Source organism: Somniosus microcephalus, chromosome 2 (assembly GCF_052327205.1).
Source record: "Somniosus microcephalus isolate GS21.2 chromosome 2, FLI_Smic_1.0, whole genome shotgun sequence".
NCBI classification, from domain to species: domain Eukaryota; kingdom Metazoa; phylum Chordata; class Chondrichthyes; order Squaliformes; family Somniosidae; genus Somniosus; species Somniosus microcephalus.
The window spans coordinates 247,901,181-247,922,419 of record NC_140988.1 but is presented as its reverse complement, the minus strand read 5'-3'; the positions used below and the strand labels follow the sequence as shown (position 1 = coordinate 247,922,419).

General features: G+C 45.1%; 2 protein-coding genes across 5 annotated transcripts in view; one reads left to right on the top strand and one right to left on the bottom strand.

Moving 5' to 3' along the window:
* Positions 1-12,830, bottom strand: part of vps37a (VPS37A subunit of ESCRT-I) — a 59,947-nt gene extending 47,117 nt beyond the window's left edge. The window contains exon 1 of one of the 2 annotated variants that reach the window (XR_015074220.1): positions 12,547-12,830. Coding sequence is in view for 1 of the 2 variants with exons in the window: in XM_085970708.1 (XP_085826834.1) it covers positions 12,547-12,659 (113 nt within the window). In the remaining variant the exon portion in view is untranslated. The remainder of the gene's footprint in view (positions 1-12,546) is intronic. The other variant, XM_085970708.1, reaches the window with a different exon arrangement.
* A 123-nt stretch (positions 12,831-12,953) lies between these two features.
* LOC147123317 (CCR4-NOT transcription complex subunit 7) overlaps positions 12,954-21,239 on the top strand; it is a 50,406-nt gene continuing 42,120 nt past the window's right edge. For 2 of the 3 annotated variants that reach the window (XM_085970725.1, XM_085970746.1), the window contains exon 1: positions 12,954-13,158. The gene's annotated coding sequence lies outside the window, so the exon portion shown is untranslated. Of the gene's footprint in view, positions 13,159-15,876; positions 15,922-21,239 lie in introns of all 3 variants that reach the window. The other variant, XM_085970736.1, reaches the window with a different exon arrangement.

The window sequence follows — 21,239 nt, the reverse complement described above, 5'->3', positions numbered from 1 at the left end:
CTCCGAAAGCTTGTGATTTCAAATAAAACTGTTGGACAATAACCTGGTGTTGTGTGACTTCTTACATTTGTCCAATTCTAAAGCCCAGGATCCCATATGCTTTTTAAAAAAAAAATCCTTATCAACTTGTCCTGCTGCCTTCAAAGATTTGTGTACGTACACGCTCTCTGTTCCTGCACCCACGTTATAATTTTACCATTTAGTTCATATTGCCTCTTCTCATTCTTCCTTCCAAAAAGCATCACTTCACATGTCTGCATTAAATATCACCTGCCACGTGTCTGCCCTTTTCACAAGTTAGTCTATGTCCTCCTGAATTCTGCTACTATCCTCCTAACTGTTAAATACATTTCTATGTAAGTTCCAAAGCTTTCCACTGGATTGCTTTAATGTTTTTACTTGTAAGCCCACAAGACAGGATTTAAGTGCACATGTGCAGAGCTCTACCTTGCCCAAGTTGAGAGGAAGAGCAGAACTAGAGGCCATCAATATAAGATAGTTACCAAGAAATCAAATAGGAAATTCAGAAGAAACTTCTTCACCCAGACAGTGGTGAGAATGTGGAACTTGCTACCACAGAGAGTAGTTGAAGCGAATATTATAGATGTATTTAAGGGGCGGTTAGATAAGCATGTGTGGGAGAAGGGAACAGAGGGTTATGCTGAGAGAGTAGATGAGGAAAGACGGGAGGAGGCTCGAGTGGAGCATAAACGTTAGTATGAACTGGTTGGGCTGAATGGCCTGTTTCTGTGCTGTGTATCCTATGTAGTCCTAAGTTGGCAGAACTTGGTACCGCTGGCTTTTATCACTCTAAAGCAGATAACTGAATAAACCTGAGAAAAAGCACTAATTTTTTTTAACTGGCACACAACAGAATCTAGAAAAGATTGAGAATACTAAATGTACAATTAATTTGGAATGTTAAAAGGGAAACAATCATAAATTAACAGTGGTGTAATAAAGCAGAAAAGCACAAATTTAGAATTTATGTTTGTGAATCATTTTAGAGGTTTCAGAAAGGGTCGAATGATGTCAACAGTGGGTCACATGACTAGTAGGGATTTAAATAAAAGCACAGCTATTGGCTCTAATTTTTTTTTAAAAGTTTTTGGTCACAAGATATTGATGCACAATCAGGCATGTTCCTTTACAAAATGAAACCAGAGACTAAAGTTAATATTTCACATGAACATGAAATCAAGTATTTTAATTACAAGACAACATCTTAGTCCTTTATGTAAATATACAATTTCACATGAGCATTATTGAAACATGTTTTTAAAAAAAAAAATAACCAGATGAAAATGCTCATGTTTAGCAAAGACCGGAGTGCATTTTTAATTTGAAGCTTCTAGGGTGAGATGGATATCAGCAACAAAACCTAAATTCCTCCCATTTCAAACGATCCAAGTAATCAAGGTGAAAGTAAAAGGGACATCAACATCTTAGTTACTACAATCTGAATGATTTAGAGAAGTAAAAACTAAGCCCAGAAACCAATGGGTTTTTAATAACTTCTGCTAGTGTATCCACAAATCATCCCCACGTCAAAAAGTAAGAATTTCAATTCTTAATTATCATGAAGGCAGGAGTGGTGTAACCCAGAATCATAGAATGGTTACAGCACAGAAGGAGGCCATTCGGTCCATCGAGCTCGTGCTGGCTCTCTGCAAGAGCACTTCAGCTAGTCCCACTCCCCCGCCCTTTCCCCGTAGCCCTGCAATTTATTTTCCCTCAGGTACTTATCCAATTCGCCTTTGAAAACCGCGATTGAGTCTGCCTCCACCACCCTTTCAGTCAGTGCATTCCAGAGCCTAACTACTCGCTGTGTAAAGAAGTTTTCCCTCAGGTCGCCTTTGGTTCTTTTGCCAATAACTTTAAATCTGTGTCCTCTGGTTCTCGACCCTTCCGCCAATGGGAACAGTTTCTCTCTACCTACTCTGTCTAGACCCCTCATGATTTTGAACACCTCTATCAAATCGCCTCTCGATCTTCTCTGCTCTAAGGAGAACAACCCCAGCTTCTACAGTCTATCCACGTAACTGAAGTCCCTTATCCCTGGAACCATTCTTGTAAATCTTTTCTGCACCCTCTCTAAGGGCTTCACATCCTTCCTAAAGTGCGATACCCAGAATTGGACACAATACTCCAGTTGAGGTCGAACCAGTGTTTTATAAAGGTTCATCATAACTTCCTTACTTTGTACTCTATGCCTCTATTTATGAAGCCCAGGACCCCGTATGCTTTTTTAACCGCTTTCTCAACCTGCCCTGCCACCTTCAATGATTTGTGCACATTATACCCCCAGGTCTCTCTCTTCATGCACCCCTTTTAGAATTGTACCCTTTAGTTTATATTGCCTCCCCTCGTTCTTCCTATCAAAATCTAGCAGTTCACACTTTACTGTTAAATTTCACCTGCCACATGTCCGCCCATTCCACCAGCCTGTCTATGTCCTCTTGAAGTCTATCACTATCCTCCTCACTGTTCACTATACTTCCAAGTTTTGTGTCATCTGCAAATTTTGAAATTGTGCCCTGTACACCCAAGTCCAAGTCATTAATATATATCAAGAAAAGCAGTGGTCCTAGTACTGACCCCAGGGAACACCACTGTTTTAAAAAAAAAATTGTTTATGGGATGTGGGCGTCGCTGGCAAAGCCAGTATTTATTGCCCATCGCTACTTGTCCTCAAGAAGGTGGTGGTGAGCTGCCTTCTTGAACCGCTGCAGTGCGTGTGGTGAAGGTACTCCCACAGTGCTGTTAGATAGGGAGTTCCAGGATTTTGACCCAGGTGACGATGAAGGATCAGCGATATACTTCTGAGTCAGGATGGTGTGCGACTTGGAGGTGGTGGTGTTCCCATGTGTCTGCTGCCCTTGTCCTTCTAGGTGGAAGAGTTTGCGGGTTTGGGAGGTGCTGCCGAAGAAGCTTTGGCGAGTTGCTGCAGTGCATCTTGTAGATGGTACACACTGCAGCCATGGTACACTGGTGGTGGAGGAAGTGAATGTTTAAGGTGGTGAATGTGATGCCAATCAAGTGGGCTGCTTTGTCCTGGATGGTGTCGAGCTTCTCGAGTGTTGCTGGAGCTGCACTCATCAAGGCAAGTGAAGAGTATTCCATCACAATCCTTACTTGTGCCTTGTAGATGGTAGAAAGGCTTTGGGGAGTCAGGAGGTGAGACACTCGCTGCAGAATACCTAGCCTCTGACTTGCTCTTGTTGCCACTGTATTTATGTGGCTGGTCCAGTTAAGTTTTTGGTCAATGGTGACCCGCAGGATGTTGAATGTGGGGGATTCGGCGATGGTAATGCTATTGAATGTCAAGGGATGGTGGTTAGACTCTCGCTTGTTGGAGATAGTCATTGCCTGGCACTTCTGTGGCGCAAATGTTATCCGCCGCTTATTAGCCCAAGCCTGAACGTCATCCAGGTCTTGTTGCATGCAGGCATGCACTGCTTCATTATCTGAGGAGCTGTGAATGGCATCGAACACTGTGCAGTCATCAGCGAACATCCCCATTTCTGACCTTATGTTGGAGGGAAGGTCGTTGATGAAGCAGCTGAAGGAGGTTGGGCCAAGGACACTGTCCTGAACAACTCCTGCAGCGATGTCCTGGGGATGTGATGATTGACCTCCAACCACCACAACCATCTTCCTTTGTGCTAGGTATGACTCTAACCAGAGGAGAGTACGCCCCCCTCCCCCGATTCCCATTGACTAGTTTTACTAGGGCTCCTTGATGCCATACTCGGTCAAATGCTGCCTTCATGTTATTCCATGGGCTTCAACTTTGCTGGCAAGCCTAACCTCACCTCTGGAATTCAGCTCTTTTGTCCATGTTTGGACCAAGGCTGCAATGAGGTCGGGAGCTAAGTGGTCTTGGCGGAACCCAAACTGCGCATCAGTGAGCAGGTTATTGGTGAGTAAGTGCTGCTTGATAGCACTGTCGATGACACCTTCCATCACTTTACTGATGATTGAGAGTGGACTGATGGGGCGGTAATTGGCCGGATTGGATTTGTCCTACCTTTTGTGGACAGGACATACTGTGTACTTTCCTCCAGTCCGATAAACAACCGTTGACTATTACTCTCTGTTTCCTGTCACTTAGCCAATTTTGTATCCATGCTGCGAATGTTCCTTTTATTCCATGGGCTTCAACTTTGCTGGCATGCCTATTGCAGGAAACTTTGTGCTATCCGGCACCGACGGGACCGAGCTGTTGCCGTTCCCTCAAAACTGCCGGACACACCAGCGTTAATGTTGAAGCATACGGAGCTTTTCATCTCCGTATCTGACAACAAACACTGTTGCTTAGCAACAGCTTCTAAACAGTCGGCCCGTACCTTGGAAGCATCTCTGTAGCTTAGCAACAGCTTCAGAGAGACTTTCCAGAGCCTGACTGTTGAAAAAAGCCACGAGAAGAAAAAAAAACTAACAAAACAGCTCCTGATTTTTGCCGGTGGCTCGAGCTTGCCGGACACTTAGCCTCCGGATAACACAAAGTTTCCTGTATGTGGCACCTTATCAAACACCTTTTGGAAGTCCATGTACACCACATCAACCGCATTGTCCTCATCAACACTCTCCGTTACCGTAGCAAAAAACTCAAATCAAGTTAACTACAATTTGCCTTTAACAAATCTGTGCTGGCTATCCTTAATTATTCCACACTTGTCCAAGTGACTTAATTTTATCCCGGATTATCGTTTCTAAAAGCTTCCCCACCACTGAGGTTAAACTGCCTTGCCTATAGCTGCTTGGCTTATGCTTACACCCTTTTTTGAACAAGAGTGTAACATTTGCAATTCTCTAGTCCTCTTGCACCACCCCCGTATCCAAGGAGGATTGGAAGATTATGGCCAGTACCTCTGCAATTTCCACCTTTACTTCCCTCTGCGTCCTAGGATGCATCCCATCTGGTCCTGGTGATTTATCTACACAGCTATGCTTTCTAGTACCTCCACTTATATCAATTTTTATCCCATCCAGTATCTCAACTACCTCCTCTTTCACTCTGACTTTGGTAGCATCTTCTTCCTTGGTAAAGACAGATGCAAAGTGCTCATTTAGTACCTCAGCCATGCCCTCTGCCTCCATGCGTAGGTCTCCATTTTGGTCCCTAATCGGCCCCACCCCACCGCTTACCAATCTCTCTTTGCCCCTCATTTCCTTTTTGACTGTCTATATTCATTCTGGTTCTCGCTTGTATTTTCAAACTTACATCTGTCATACACCCCCTCTTTCTGCTTCATTTTACTTTCTCTGCTTCAGTTTACTCTCCCTCTCCGCTTCAGTTTACTCTCCCTCTCCGCTTCAGTTTACTCTCCCTCTCCGCTTCAGTTTACTCTCTCCCTGCTTCATTTTACTCTCTCTCGCCGCTTCATTTTACTCTCTGCTTCATTTTACTCTCTCTCTCTCTGCTTCATTTTACTCTCTCTCGCCGCTTCATTTTACTCTCTCTGCTTCATTTTACTCTCTCTCTCTTTCTCTGCTTCATTTTACTCTCTCTCTCTCGCCGCTTCATTTTACTCTCTGCTTCATTTTACTCTCTCTCTCTCTCGCCGCTTCATTTTACTCTCTCTGCTTCATTTTACTCTCTCTGCTTCATTTTACTCTCTCTCGCCGCTTCATTTTACTCTCTCTCTGCTTCATTTTACTCTCTCTCTGCTTCATTTTACTCTCTCTCTTTCTCTGCTTCATTTTACTCTCTCTCTTTCTCTGCTTCATTTTACTCTCTCTCCGCTTCATTTTACTCTCTCTCTCTCTCTCTGCTTCATTTTACTCTCTCTCTCTCTCTGCTTCATTTTACTCTCGCTCACTCTGCTTCATTTTACTCTCTCTCTGCTTCATTTTACTCTCTCTCTCTCGTCATTCAGGGAACTCTGACTTTGGTTGTCCTACCTTTCCCCCTCGTGGGAATGTACCTAGAAACATAGAAATAGAAAAATAGGAGTAGGGCATTTAGTCCTTCGAGCCTGCTCCACCATTCAATACCATCATGGCTGATCCTCCATCAATACCATATTCCCACTCTCCCCCCATACCCCTTGGTGCCTTTTGTGTCTAGAAATCTATCTATTTAGAAAAACCATGTTTCAATAATGCTCATGTGAAATTGTGTATTCACATAAAGGAATAAGATGTTGTCTTGTAATTAAAATACTTGATTTAATGTTCATGTGAAATATGACTTATTAACTTTAGTCTCTGGTTTCATTTTGTAAAGGAACATGCCTGATTGTGCATCAATATCTTGTGGCCAAAAACTTAAAATTTTTTTTTAGAGCCAATAGCTGTGCTTTTATTTAAATCCCTACTAGTCATGTGACCCACTGTTGACATCATTCGACCCTTTCTGAAACTTCTTTAAAATGATTCACAAACATAAATTCTAAATTTGTGCTTTTCTGCTTTATTACACCACTGTTAATTTATGATTGTTTCCCTTTTAACATTCCAAATTAATTGTACATTTAGTATTCTCAATCTTTTCTAGATTCTGTTGTGTGCCAGTTAAGAAAATTAGAGTGCTTTTTCTCAGGTTTATTCAGTTATCTGCTTTAGAGTGATAAAAGCCAGCGGTACCAAGTTCTGCCAACTTAGGACTACATAGGATACACAGCACAGAAACAGGCCATTCAGCCCAACCAGTTCATACCAACGTTTATGCTCCACTCGAGCCTCCTCTAGTCTTTCCTCATCTAACTCTCTCAGCATAACCCTCTGTTCCCTTCTCATAGAAACATAGAAAAATAGGAGCAGGAGTAGGCCATTCGAGCCTGCTCCGCCATTCAATATGATCATGGCTGATCCTCCATCTCAATACCATAGTCCTGCTCTCTCCCCATACCCCTTGATGTCTTTTGCGTCTAGAAATCTATCTATCTCCTTCTTAAATATATTCAGTGACTTGGCCGACACAGCCTTCTGTGGTAGAGAATCCCACAGGTTCACCACCCTCTGAGTGAAGAAATTTCTCCTCATCTCAGTCCCAAATGTCCTACCCCGTATCCTGAGACTGTGACCCCTCGTTCTAGACCCCCCAGACAGGGGAAACAGCCTCCCTGCATCCAGTCTGTCTAGCCGTGTCAGAATTTTATACGTTTCAATGAGATCCCCTCTCATTCTTCTAAACCCTAGTGAATACAGGCCTAGTCGACCCAATCTGTCCTCATACAACAGTCCTGCCATCGCAAGAATCAGTCTGGTGAACCTTCGCTGCACTCCCTCTATGGCAAGTATATCCTTTCTTAGGTAAGGAGACCAAAACTGCACACAGTACTCCAGGTGTGGTCTCACCAAGACCCTGTACAACTGTAGTAAGACATCCTTGCTCCTGTACTCAAATCCTCTTGTAATGAAGGCCAACATACCATTTGCCTTCCTAACTGCTTGCTGCACCTGCATGTTTGCTTTCAGTAACTGGTGTACAAGGACACCCAGGTCCCTTTGTATATCAACATTTCCCAATCTAGCACCATTTAAATAATACTCTATATAATACAGGGCCTTGGTGAGACCACACCTTGTGTATTGTGTGCAGTTTTGGTCACCTTATCTGAGGAAGGATGTTCTTGCCATGGAGGGAGTGCAGCGAAGATTCACCAGACTGATACCTGGGATGGCAGGAATGACGTATGAGGAGAGATTGGGTCGATTGGGCTTATATTCGCTGGAGTTTAGAAGAATGAGAGGGGATCTCATTGAAACTTATAAAATTCTGACAGGACTGGACAGACTGGATGCAGGAAGGATGTTCCCGATGGCCGGGGAGTCCAGAACCAGGGGTCACAGTCTAAGGATAAGGGGTAAGCCATTTAGGACAGAGATGAGGAGGAATTTCTTCACCCAAGAGTGGTGAACCTGTGGAATTCTCTACCACAGAATGCAGTGGAGGCCAATTCATTAAATATATATTCAAGAAGGAGTTGGATATATTTCTTAAGGCTAAAGGGATCAAGGGATATGGGGAGAAGGCAGGGACAGGGTACTGAATTTGGATGATCAGCCATGATCTCATTGAATGGCGGAGCAGGCTTGAGGGGCCGAATGGCCTACTCCTGCTCCTATCTTCTATGTTTCTCTTTCTGTTTTTCCTACTGAAGTGGATAACTTCACATTTATCCACGTTATACTGCATCTGCCATGTATTTGCCCACTCACTCAACTTGTCTAAATCGCCTTGAAGCCTCTTTGCATCCTCCTCACAACTCACAAACCCACCTAGTTTCGTGTCGTCAGCAAACTTGGAAATATTACATTTGGTTCCCTCATCCAAATCATTGATATATATTGTGAATAGCTGGGGCCCAAGCACCAATCCCTGCGGTACCCCACTAGTCACCGCCTGCCACCCTGCAAAAGACCCATTTATTCCTACTCTGTTTACCAATTTTCAATCCATGCCAGTATATTACCCCCAATCCCATGTGCTTTAATTTTGCACGCTAACCTCTTATGTGGGATTTTATCAAAGGCCTTCTGAAAATCCAAATACACCACATCCACTGGTTCTCCCATATCTATTCTACCAGTTACATCCTCAAAAAACTCCAGTAGGTTTGTCAAACACGTTTTCCCTTTCATAAATCCATGTTGACTTTGTCTAATCCCGTTGATATTTTTTTTTTTTTTTAAGTGTCCTGTTATCATATCCTTTATAATAGACTCTAGCATTTTCCCTACTACTGATGTTAGGCTAACCGGTCTGTAGTTCCCGGTTTTCTCTCTCCCTCCTTTTTTAAATAGCAGGGTTACATTTGATACCCTCCAACCTACCTCTTTTAGTACTCTGGGATGCAGACTATCAGGCCCTGGGGATTTATCAGCTTTCAGTCCCATTAATTTCTCCAACATTATTTTTTTACTAATACTAATTTCCTTTAATTCCTCCCTCTCTGGGAAGTTATTTCTGTCCTCTTCCGTGAAGACAGAACCAAAGTATTTGTTTAATCGCTCTGCCGTTTCCTTGTTCCCGATTATAAATTCTCCCGTTTGTAAGCGACCTACATTTATCTTCACTAATTTTTTCTTTTTACATACTTGTAGAAGCTTTTACAGTCCGCTTTTATGTTCCTTGAAAGTTCACTCTCATACTCTATTTATCCCCTCTTAATCAATCTCTTGGTCCTTTTTTGCTGAATTCTAAACTGCTCCCAATCCTCAGGCTTGCTACTTTTTCTGGCAACTTTATATGACTCCTCTTTGGATCTAATACCATCCTTAATTTCTTTTGTTAGCCATGGTTGGGCTGCTTTTCCTTTTGTGTTTTTGTGCCAGAAAGGAATGTATAACTGTTGCAATTCATGCATTCCTTCCTTAAATGTTAGCCATTGCCTATCCACCATCATGCCATTTAATGAAGCTCCCCAATCTATCATAGCCAACTCACTCCTCATACCTTCGTAGTTTCCTTTGTTTAGATTTAGGACCCTAGTTTCGGATTGGACTTCTTCACTTTCCATCTTAATGAAAAATTATATCATGTTATGGTCACTCTTCCCTTAAGGACCCCGCACAAGATTATTAATTCACCCCTTCTCATTGCACAATACCCAATCTAGGATAGCCTGTTCCCTAGTTGACTCCTCAATGTACTGGTCTAAAAAACCATCTTGTACACACTCCAGGAATTCATCCTCCACAGTATTATTGCTATTGGTTTGGCCAGTCAATATGTAGATTAAAGTCACCCATGATTACTGTAGTACCCTTGTTACATGCATTTCTAATTTCCTGTTTGATGCCATCCCCTGCATTACCACTACTGTTTGGAGGTCTATAGACAACTCCCACCAATGTTTTCTGCCCCTTGGTGCTTCTTTGCTCCACCCAGACTGATTCTACATCTTGATTTTCTGAGCCAATATCCTTTCTCACTATTGCTCCGATTTCTTCTTCTTCTTCTGTCCCTCAGAACCGAGGATGACTTGCTTCCACATTAAAAATGAGTTCTCAGGTGACTGAGGAGTTCAATGAGAGACCTACAGTTTCTGTCACAGGTGGGGCAGACGGTGGTTGAAGGGGCGGGTGGGTGGGGTGCTTGGGTTGACATGCGGTCCTTGCGCTTGGCCTCCGTTTGCTCTCGGCGAAGAGACTCAAGGTGTTCGGCGCCTTCCCGGATGCTTCTCATCCACTTTGTGCGGTCTTGGGCCAGGGATTCCCAGGTGTCAGTGGGGATGTTGCACTTTTTCCAAGGAGGCTTGGAGGGTGTCCTTGAAGCATTTCCTCTGCCCACCTGGGGCTCTCTTGCAGTGTCGGAGCACCGAGTAGAGAGCTTGTTTTGGGAGTCTTGTATTGGGCATGTGGACGATGTGACCCGTCCTTCGGAGCTGATCGAGGGTGGTCAAAGCTTCGATGCTGGGGATGTTGGCCTGAGCGAGAACACTGACGTTGGTGTACCTATCCTGCCAATGGATTTGCTGCATCTTGCGGAGGCAGCTTCCACATTACTAACAAGGCCACCCCACCTCCTTTTCCTTTTCGCCTGTCTTTCCTATATAGCGAATATCCTTGGATATTCAGCTCCCAGCCTTGGTCACTCTGCAGCAATGCAAGAGCTCGAGTACGGTGAGGTCGGAGTGGGAATGGGGCGGTGAATTAAAATGACAGGCGACCGGAAGGATGACCCTGAGCTCCACAGAAGCTCAATGTAAGCTCGAGGAACAGCACCTCATCTGCCAATTAGGCACGTTACAGCCTTCCGGACTCCATAGCGAGTTCAACAATTTCAGATCATAACCTCGGCCCCTATTACATTTTTACTTATATTTTTTATCCACACCTTTGTTTTGGCCCTCCCCCATTTTTTTCTCTCCCACATGGCAGCTGTCTCTCATTCTGCCAGCGCATTTCACACCTAATCTAGAGCTGTCTTTTGTCTCCACTAGTCCTGTCACCATCTCGTCTCGTTTTGAATACCTCTTAATGTCTCTTCACTTCTCTTTTGTTCTCTCCCAGCCCCCAAACTGGCCTTTTAATTTGTTTCATTTCCTGTGCTTTTTCAGTCTTGACAAAAGGTTTCGGCCGGAAACGTTGACTCTATTTCTCTCTCCACAGATGTTGCCTGGCCTGCTGAGTTTTTCCAGCATTTTCTGTTGTTACTTTATGGAACTATAAGACCTGTTACATGTGTCATGGCACTGACCACAAACATCATGATGGAAAGAAAATATTCCTTTCTCCAAATTACATAACCTTCATGCTTAGTACACATCGTTCTTCCAATTACCATTAAACTGACATATTAAATAATTGAATAATCAGGAGTCACATTTGTACAGAACTACCAAAGACATGTAATATTATTTGTAGTACAGTATATATGCTATCGCTTCTTTATGGTCCTTTCAAAAACATATGCCTCTAATACCACTTGTCAAGTAATCATTTTGCTTTCAATTACCGTAGTTATGCAAATATTACCTGTGACAAAATTTCGACAGTGTTAGAATGACCATTGTGCTGAATAAAAGCGTGTGCCGCTGAATATATGCTATGCTCATTCATGTTGTCATATCGAGATGTATATTTTTTTTAAAGTTAGAAATGAGAGATTTCCTGAAATTATAGTACCCATACGTTACTCCTAACAACAGAAAATGCTGGAAAAACTCAGCAGGCCAGGCAACATCCGTGGAGAGAAATTAGAGTCAACGTTCTGGGTCGAAACCCTTCTTCGAAACTGGAAGGGAAATTAAATAGATCGAAAGGGGGGCTGGGGAGGGAACAAAAGAAGTGAATAGACATTAAGAGGTATTCAAAACGAGACGAGATGGTGATAGGACTAGTAAAGAGACAAAAGACGGCTCAGATTAGGTGTGAAATGTACTGGCAGAATGAGAGACAACTGCCATGTGAAAAAAAAGAGGAAAGTGGGAGGGAAAACCCAAAACAAAGGGGTGGGGAAAAAAAACCAAATAAAAAAAAATGTAATAGGGGCCGAGGTATGGATCTGAAATTGTTGAACTCGATATTGAGTCCGGAAGGCTGCAAAGTGCCTAATGTCTATTCACTTCTTTTGTTCCTTCCCCAGCCCTCCTTTCGATCTATTTCATTTCCTTTCCAGTTTTGAAGAAGGGTTTCGACCCGAAACGTCGACTCTAATTTCTCTCCACGGATGTTGCCTGGCCTGCTGAGTTTTTCCAGCATTTTCTGTTGTTATTTCAGATTTCCAGCATCTGCAGTATTTTGCTATCATTAATTCTAACACGTTAGGCACAAACACTTGGGTGGGATGAGGGGGATGAGTTTCTTGCTTTTCAACGTAACTGACGAATGAACATATAAACCTATAGTTCATATATAGGTTTATATATGTTCACCTAAGATTATATATAATCTCTCAGACACAAATGCACAGAGACACACGGGAGAAATCTTTCGGGAAAACGGATCGCTGATTGACCTTCCCGGAAACATTTCCGCTGTAAACTCTCCCATTTGCTGTGAGTGGGGCCGCAACCGCTCTGTTTACAACGCCGAGCGCAGTCAGCACAGCCCCCGAACACCAACACAAACCGGGCCGGGCTCCTCACTCACCCGCTGTGCGAGGCTTTCACCGACTCGATCTGCCGCTGGCGCTGCTGCTGTAAGCTGGTGAGAGGCGGCAGGTGTCCGCCGCCGCTTTTCGACAACGGGAAGATCCAGTTCATGTTCCTGGCTGACGGCGGCCGCGGGCCCAAGCTCAGCAACCGGACAAGAGTGCGGGCTTGACTACTGAACACACACAGACGGTGCGCCGGTCATTTCCCGGCGGCGCTGGGCCGCTGTTCACCGACTACGAACAGGAATCAAGCGGCGTCAGCTTCCATCCAACCGAGCGAGTGACTCTCTGTGCAGTACGTCATCCACATCTGTGTAAACGTCCGAACCGAATCAAATTATAAATCTTTCAAGAACTAAACCGTGACTTTTTTTAACACTTTTATCACACGAGGTTCAGCCTTGTCCAATGGCAATTCGTTTTAAATTGCGTTTTTTAAAACTCGGCGGTGTAAAGTTGAAAGGTTAATGCGCATGATTCGATGACGCCAGAGGGTTGCGCGGCGGCGGCTGTAATGGAGGACGCAAGTGGGGTGTTGAGGCAGTGAGGAGACGGGCTGGTATTTTAATAGTTAAAGAGTTCTCAGAGCCCGCTCCCGTCTGACACAGGTAAAACTAACGCCCTACAAACGGCAACTCTTTTATAAATTTGTGTTCACCATTAATAGAGTTCCTGTTTTTTGTTTGAGATGTTCAGTTCCAGCTACAACAGACCGAATTCCCTCTTCCCCAGCCCCGGTCCGTGGCTCTCGGTGATAAGCACAAACAACTTCTGCAGAATCGGACCTTTTTACAACCATCAGGCTGGTGTGTTATTAAATGTAGTCATCATGACCAAAAAATGGCTGCGGGCTTCCGCAGGTACATGCATCCATGACTGTAATTTGCTAGGATTGGATTGTACAGCAAAGTTAATAGTTTACTTGGGGAGGCAGAGAGAATGAGTGGGCTGTATTTTAAAATAAACTACACGCCCTGATGTTTAAAGCATTCACAAATCCAGTTTTAACACTTAAAGTAAACGATCAAAACTTTTGTTGAAAGGAATTGGTCAGCCATCGAAATAATTCTCATCTGCACCAGTCAGTTTGGCGATGGAAAAAGAGTAACTTCAACTCCAACAGAAACGTTTTGAAAAACTGCCAGTGATTGAGAAAACAACAAAAGGTTGTTTTGTGTCTTAAAACCTCCGAGTCAAATATTGCAATGACCTCCAAGTATCAGCCAGTACATGAAGTATAACTATGTTGCTATTTTGTGTTACTGATTTGTCATGGTTAGTTTTATTAGGAAGTGAGGTAAATGGATATTTATAACCCTATAATGTATTAAAAACTTGGCTTTAAAGTCCTATCGTGATTTCACAAAGTACCGCTAAATTATATGGAAATACAGTACTGCTAATTATATGGTAATTTCAAATGAGATGTATCTTCATACATTGAGCACCATTATCAAAAGATCTTCATTTTATCTGTTTTGGTTCATGTATACATGAGATTGTAACAACTCTGGTAGCTTGGTAGATGTTCTAAAGATTTGCTCCCTAGAGTATGTTGTCTGTATGAACACATTCCCAAACACATTTTTTGTAGTTTTGATTGTATTTTTGGAGCTTTATTGTATCATTGTCATTTATTGCTCCTACTCTAATGGTTACAAAGTTTCTCTGTCATGTCTGGTTATTTTGCAACATTGGGAGTTAACTGACAAATATTAAGTTTCACTCTGAAATTTTACAGTTCCATTCCTACCTAGACAGGTGACTTACTGGATGGCTACTATAAGTGGTGACTCGGCAGAGGTGCTAGAGAAATTTGCAAAAACCCTCCCTTAGATATTTGCTCCTTGTGTTAAGTTAAAAGCCTCTACTTAATCTATTCTCCATATATATATTTTTGTTCTTGGGTTGTGGGTGTCTCTGTCAAGGCCAGCATTTATTGCTCATCCCTAATTGCCCTTGAGAGGTGTTGGTGGACTGCCCTCTTGAACCGCTGCAGTCTGTGTGGTGAAGGGGCTCCTACAATGCTGGGATTATTATCTGAAATTGTTGAACTCTATGTTGAGTCCGGCAGGCTGTGAAGTGCCTAATCGAAAGATGAGGTGCTGTTCCTCGAGCTTACGTTGAGCTTCATTAGAACAATGTAATAGGCCGAGGACAGAGAGATCAGAGTGGGAGTGAAGTGGAGAATTAAAGTGACAGGTGACCGGAAGCTCAGGGTCACCCTTACGGACTGAACGGAGGTGTTCCGCAAAGCGGTCGCCCAATCTGCGTTTGGTCTCCCCAATGTAGAGGAGACTGCATCGTGAGCAGCGAATACAGTATATTAAATTACAAGAAGTACAATTAAATCGCTGTTTCACCTGGAAGGGGTGTTTGGGGCCCTGAACAGTGGGAAGGGAGGAGGTAAAAAGGGCATGTGTTGCATCTCCTGCGCTTGCACGGGAAGGTGCCAGGTGAAGGAGAAGGGCTGTTGGGGGTGATTGAGGAGTGGACCAGGGTATTGCGGAGGGAGCAGTCCCTTCGGAATGCTGAAGGGAGGTGAGGGGAAGATGTGTTTGGTGGTGGGATCACGTTGGAGGTGGTGGAAATGGCGGAGGATGATCCGTTGAATGTGGAGGCTGGTGGGGTGAAAGGTGAGGACAAGGGGAACCCTGTCATGGTTCTGGGAGGGAGGGGAAGGGGTGAGAGCAGAAGTGCGGGAAATAGAACGGACACGGTCAAGGGCCGTGTCAACCACAGTAGAGGGGAATCCTCGGTTGAGGAAAAAGGAAGACATGTCTGAAGCACTGGTATGGAAGGTGGCATCGTCAGAACAGACGCAGCGGAGACGGAGAAACTGGGAGAATGGAATAGAGTCCTTACAGGAAGCGGGGTGGGAGGAAGTGTAGTCCAGGTAGCTGTGGGAGTCGGTGGGCTTGTAGCGGATGTTTGTCGAAAGCCGATCAGCAGAAATGGAGACGGAGAAGTCAAGGAAGGGAAAGGGAAGAGTCGGAGATGGACCATGTGAAGATGAGGGAAGGGTGGAAATTGGAAGTAAAGTGAATGAACTTATCTAGTTCAGGGCGAGAGCAGGAAACGGCACCAATGCAGTCATCGATGTACCGGAAAAAGAAGTGAGGGAGGGGACCTGAGTAGGACTGGAACAAAGAATGTTCCACATATCCCATGAACAGGCAGGCATAGCTAGGGCCCATGCGGGTTCCCATAGCAACACCTTTAATTTGGAGGAACAGTGATGTATGTCCAAGTCAGGATGATGTGTGACTTAAAGGGGAACCTGGAGGTGATGCTGTTCCATGCACCTGATGTCCCTGTCTTTCTAGGTAGTGGAGGTCGTGGGTTTAGGAGGTGCTGCCGAATTATCCTTGGTGAGTAGCTGCGGTGGACCCTTTCGTACACACTGCAGCCACGTTATGCCAGTGGTGGAGGGAGTGGATGTTTCGGTTAGTGGGTGACATTCCGATCAAGCAAACTGCTTTGTCCTGGATGGTGTCGAGCTTCTTGAATATTGTAGCAGCTGCACCCATCCAGGCAAGTGGAGATTATTCCAGCACAATCCTGACCTGTGCCTCATGGGCGGTGGAAAGTCCTTGGGGAGTTGGGAGGTGAGCAACGCACCGCAGAATACCCAGCCCCTGACCTGCTTTATGTTGCTAATGGATTAGATGCATGTGTAACAAAATAAAAATTTCCAATCTTAAAAGGAGAAAAAAAGAGTTACTGTATGTACTTTAATAAGTATGGTGCTTTGCTATCCTCTCTGTAAACAACATCAACTTAAAAAAAATGCATTGTATGTTGAAGGGGATAATTTTTCATCCCCATACCAAACTGCTATTTTTGGGGTATGCACCCTGGTAAAATTTTGAGCAGCTTTGCACTAAATATAGCTGATTTGTATCCTTTCTGATCCTGAATATGGAGCAGAATTCTGAGCTGCATTTATCCACTCCAACCCCAAATACTTGATTTTCCTAGCAATTTTCTTTCAAACTTTTCTAACCAAACTCGGAGAATTCTATATATAAGCCACTTGTTAGAAAACAGTAAAACACTCTATTTAGTACCCATAAATCTTCTGTCTTTGCAAACTGTCGCCCCATCTTCAGCCTCCCAAACTATGCCCATCTTTCTGCAACTCCATGTTTCAATCTATCCAATCAGGTGTCCACCCCTACCACAGCACTGAAATCAAAGTCACAAATAACCTCCTCACAAATAACTGTGACCGTGGTGCACTATCACGTCATTCCTTGACCTCTCAACAGCCTTTGACATAGTTGACAACGCCATTCTCTGCCTTGACTCTCCACCATTGTCCAGCTCAGTGAAACTACCCTCACTTGGTTCCAGTCTTACCTATCCAATCATAGCCAGAGCATCTCCAGCAATGGCTTTTCTTTCCACCCCCGCATTGTTACCTCACATCTCCCAACCATCTACTTTGGCCTCCTTTTTCCTCATTTACATATTGTTCCTACGTGACACCATCCGAAGACATGAGGCTGGGTTCCACGTGTACACTGACTGCCCCCAGCTCTACATCACCACTACCACCTCTCTCGACTGCTCCACTGCCTCTGTTGTCAGACAGCTTGTCCGAAATCCAGTCCTGGATGAGCCGCCATTTCCTCCAGTTAAAATTTAGGAAATCACACCCAGCGTCTTTGGCCTCTGCCACAAACTTCGTACCCTTGCCAAGAATTCCATCCCCTTCCTTGGCCCCTGTCTCGGATTCATCCAGACTATCCGCAACCTCTACATCCTATTTAGCCCTGAGCTGAGTTTCCGAACTCGTATCCTCTCCATCACAAAGATCGCCTACTTACACTTCTGTAGTGTGGAGATGCCGGAGTTGGACTGGGGTGGACAAATGTAAGAAGTCACACAACACCAGGTTATAGTCCAACAGCTTTATTTGAAATCACAAGCTTTCGGAGCGCTGCTCCTTCTTCAGGTGAAGTGGAGAAATGCGTAAAGACACAGCTTATATAGTCAGAGAATCATGTCAGATGTTTACAGGTAACCTTTCCAACTGCCATTTATCACACCGCGGCAGAGAGATAATCACAGCAGTCAAAGGTGTGAATGGTGTCCAAACAGGTCAGTCAGGGAAACATTACATCAAAGAACAATGAGGTGGGGTCACAAGGGGTCAAATATTGCAGATGCTGGGGTCTGTATGAAAAACAAAAAAACAGACAAAAAACTTTTTTTTTGGCTGGAAATCACAGCAGATCCGGCCGCATCTGTGTAGAGAGAACAAGCCAATGTCGACTCGAGTCTGGATGACCCTGCATCAGGTGGGGTTACATGTAGCGTGACATGAGCCCAAGATCTCGGTTGAGGCCGTCCTCATGGGTGCGGAACTTGGCTATCAGTTTCTGCTCGACGATTTTGCGTTGTCGTGTGTCTCGAAGGCCACCTTGGAGAATGCTTACCCGAAGATCGGAGGCTGAATGTCCTTGACTGCTGAAGTGTTCCCCGACTGGGAGGGAACACTCCTGCCTGGTGATTGTTGCGCGGTGTCCGTTCATCCGTTGTCGCAGTGTCTGCATGGTCTCGCCGATGTACCATGCTCCGGGGCATCCTTTCCTGCAACGTATGAGGTAGACAACGTTGGCCGAGTCACATGAGTATGTACCATGTACCTGGTGGGTGGTGTCCTCACGTGTGATGATGGTATCTGTGTTGATGATCTGGCATGTCTTGCAGAGGTTGCTGTGGCAGGGTTGTGTGGTGTCGTGGTCGCTGTTCTCCTGAAAGCTGGGTAATTTGCTGCGAACGATGGTCTGTTTGAGGTTAGGCGGCTGTTTGAAAGCGAGTAGTGGAGGCGTGGGGATGGCCTTAGCGAGGTGTTCGTCGTCATCGATGACATGTTGAAGGCTGCGAAGAACATGGCGTAGTTTCTCCGCTCCGGGGAAGTACTGGACGACGAAGGGTACTCTGTTGGTTGTGTCCCGTGTTTGTCTTCTGAGGAGGTCTATGCGATTTTTCGCTGTGGCCCGTCGGAACTGTCAATCGACGAGCCGAGCGTCATATCCCATTCTTAGAAGGGCGTCTTTCAGTGTCTGTAGGTGTCCATCGCGTTCCTCCTCGTCTGAGCAGATCCTGTGTATTCGCAGGGCTTGTCCATAGGGGATGGCTTCTTTAACGTGGTTAGGGTGGAAGCTGGAGAAGTGAAGCATCATGAGGTTGTCCGTGGGCTTGCGGTAGAGTGAAGTGCTGAGGTGTCCGTCTTTGATGGAGATTCGTGTGTCCAGGAATGAGACTGATTCTGAGGAGTAGTCCATGGTGAGTTTGATGGTGGGATGGAACTTGTTGATGTTATCGTGTAGTCTTTTCAGTGATTCTTCGCCGTGGGTCCATAGGAAGAAAATGTCGTCGATGTATCTGGTGTATAGCGTTGGTTGGAGATCCTGTGCAGCGAAGAAGTCTTGCTCGAACTTGTGCATGAAGATGTTTGCGTATTGGGGTGCGAATTTGGTCCCCATGGCTGTTCCGTGTGTTTGGGTAAAGAACTGGCTGTCGAAGGTGAAGACATTGTGGTCAAGGATGAAGCGGATGAGTTGTAGGATGGCGTCTGGAGATTGGCTGTTGTTGGTGTTGAGTACTGAGGCTGTCGCAGCGATGCCGTCATCGTGGGGGATACTGGTGTAGAGTGCCGATCGTGGCGAGGAGTGTTCCTGGTTCAACTGGTCCGTGGGTGCTGAGCTTCTGTAAGAAGTCTGTAGTGTCGCGACAGAAGCTGGGGGTTCCCTGTACGATGGGTTTCAGGATGCCCTCGACATATCCAGAGAGGTTCTCACACAGGGTTCCGCTGCCTGATGCGATAGGACGTCCAGGTGTGTTGGCTTTGTGTATCTTTGGGAGGCAGTAGAAGTCTCCCACACCTACAGACACTGAAAGACGCCCTTGTAAGAACGGGATATGACGCTCGACTCGTCGATCGACAGTTCCGACGGGCCACAGCGAAAAATCGCATAGACCTCCTCAGAAGACAAACACGGGACACAACCAACAGAGTACCCTTCGTCGTCCAGTACTTCCCCGGAGCGGAGAAACTACGCCATGTTCTTCGCAGCCTTCAACATGTCATCGATGATGACGAACACCTCGCTAAGGCCATCCCCACGCCTCCACTACTCGCTTTCAAACAGCCGCCTAACCTCAAACAGACCATCGTTCGCAGCAAATTACCCAGCTTTCAGGAGAACAGCGACCACGACACCACACAACCCTGCCACAGCAACCTCTGCAAGACATGCCAGATCATCAACACAGATACCATCATCACACGTGAGGACACCACCCACCAGGTACATGGTACATACTCATGTGACTCGGCCAACGTTGTCTACCTCATACGTTGCAGGAAAGGATGCCCCGGAGCATGGTACATCGGCGAGACCATGCAGACACTGCGACAACGGATGAACGGACACCGCGCAACAATCACCAGGCAGGAGTGTTCCCTCCCAGTCGGGGAACACTTCAGCAGTCAAGGACATTCAGCCTCCGATCTTCGGGTAAGCATTCTCCAAGGTGGCCTTCGAGACACACGACAACGCAAAATCGTCGAGCAGAAACTGATAGCCAAGTTCCGCACCCATGAGGACGGCCTCAACCGAGATCTTGGGTTCATGTCACGCTACATGTAACCCCACCTGATGCAGGGTCATCCAGACTCGAGTCGACATTGGCTTGTTCTCTCTACACAGATGCGGCCGGACCTGCTGCGATTTCCAGCCAAAAAAAATGTTTTTTGTCTTTTTTTGTTTTTCATACAGACCCCAGCATCTGCAATATTTGACCCCTTGTGACCCCACCTCATTGTTCTTTGATGTAATGTTTCCCTGACTGACCTGTTGGGACACCATTCACACCTTTGACTGCTGTGATTATCTCTCTGCCGAGGTGTGATAAATGGCAGTTGGAAAGGTTACCTGTAAACATCTGACATGATTCTCTGACTATATAAGCTGTGTCTTTACGCATTTCTCCACTTCACCTGAAGAAGGAGCAGCGCTCCGAAAGCTTGTGATTTCAAATAAAGCTGTTGGACTATAACCTGGTGTTGTGTGACTTCTTACATTTGTACACTTCTGTAATATCACCTCATACACTCCTGCTTTAGCCCACCTGCTGCTGAAACCCTCATCCATTCCTTTGTCATCTCCAGACTTGACTATTCCAATGCTCTCCTGATCGTCCTCCAATCCTCCACCCTCCATAAACTTCAGCTCATCCAAAACTCTGCTCGCTGACCTAAAATTCTCCTATTCGCGTTTAAATCCCTTCATGGTTTTGTCTATCCCTATCTCTGTAACCTTCTCCAGCTCTACAAACCACCAAAAACTCTGCATTTCTCCAATTCTGGCCTATTGTGCAGCCCAACTCTTCGTCCCAACATTGATGGGCGTGCCTTCAGACATCTGGGCCCTACACTCTGGAATACCCTCCCTAACACACTGCCTCTGCACCTCCCTCTCTTCCTTTAAGACCCACCTTTTAGACCAAGCTTTTACTTTTAGTCACCTCTCCTAATATCTCCTCCTTTTCTTCAGTGTTGATATTTGTCTGATTACGCTTCTGTGAAGCACCTTGGGATTCTTTTTTACATTAAAGTTGCTATATAAATGCAGGTTGTTGTTGTATTAAGAGCTGTCAGGTATTTGCTGATGTG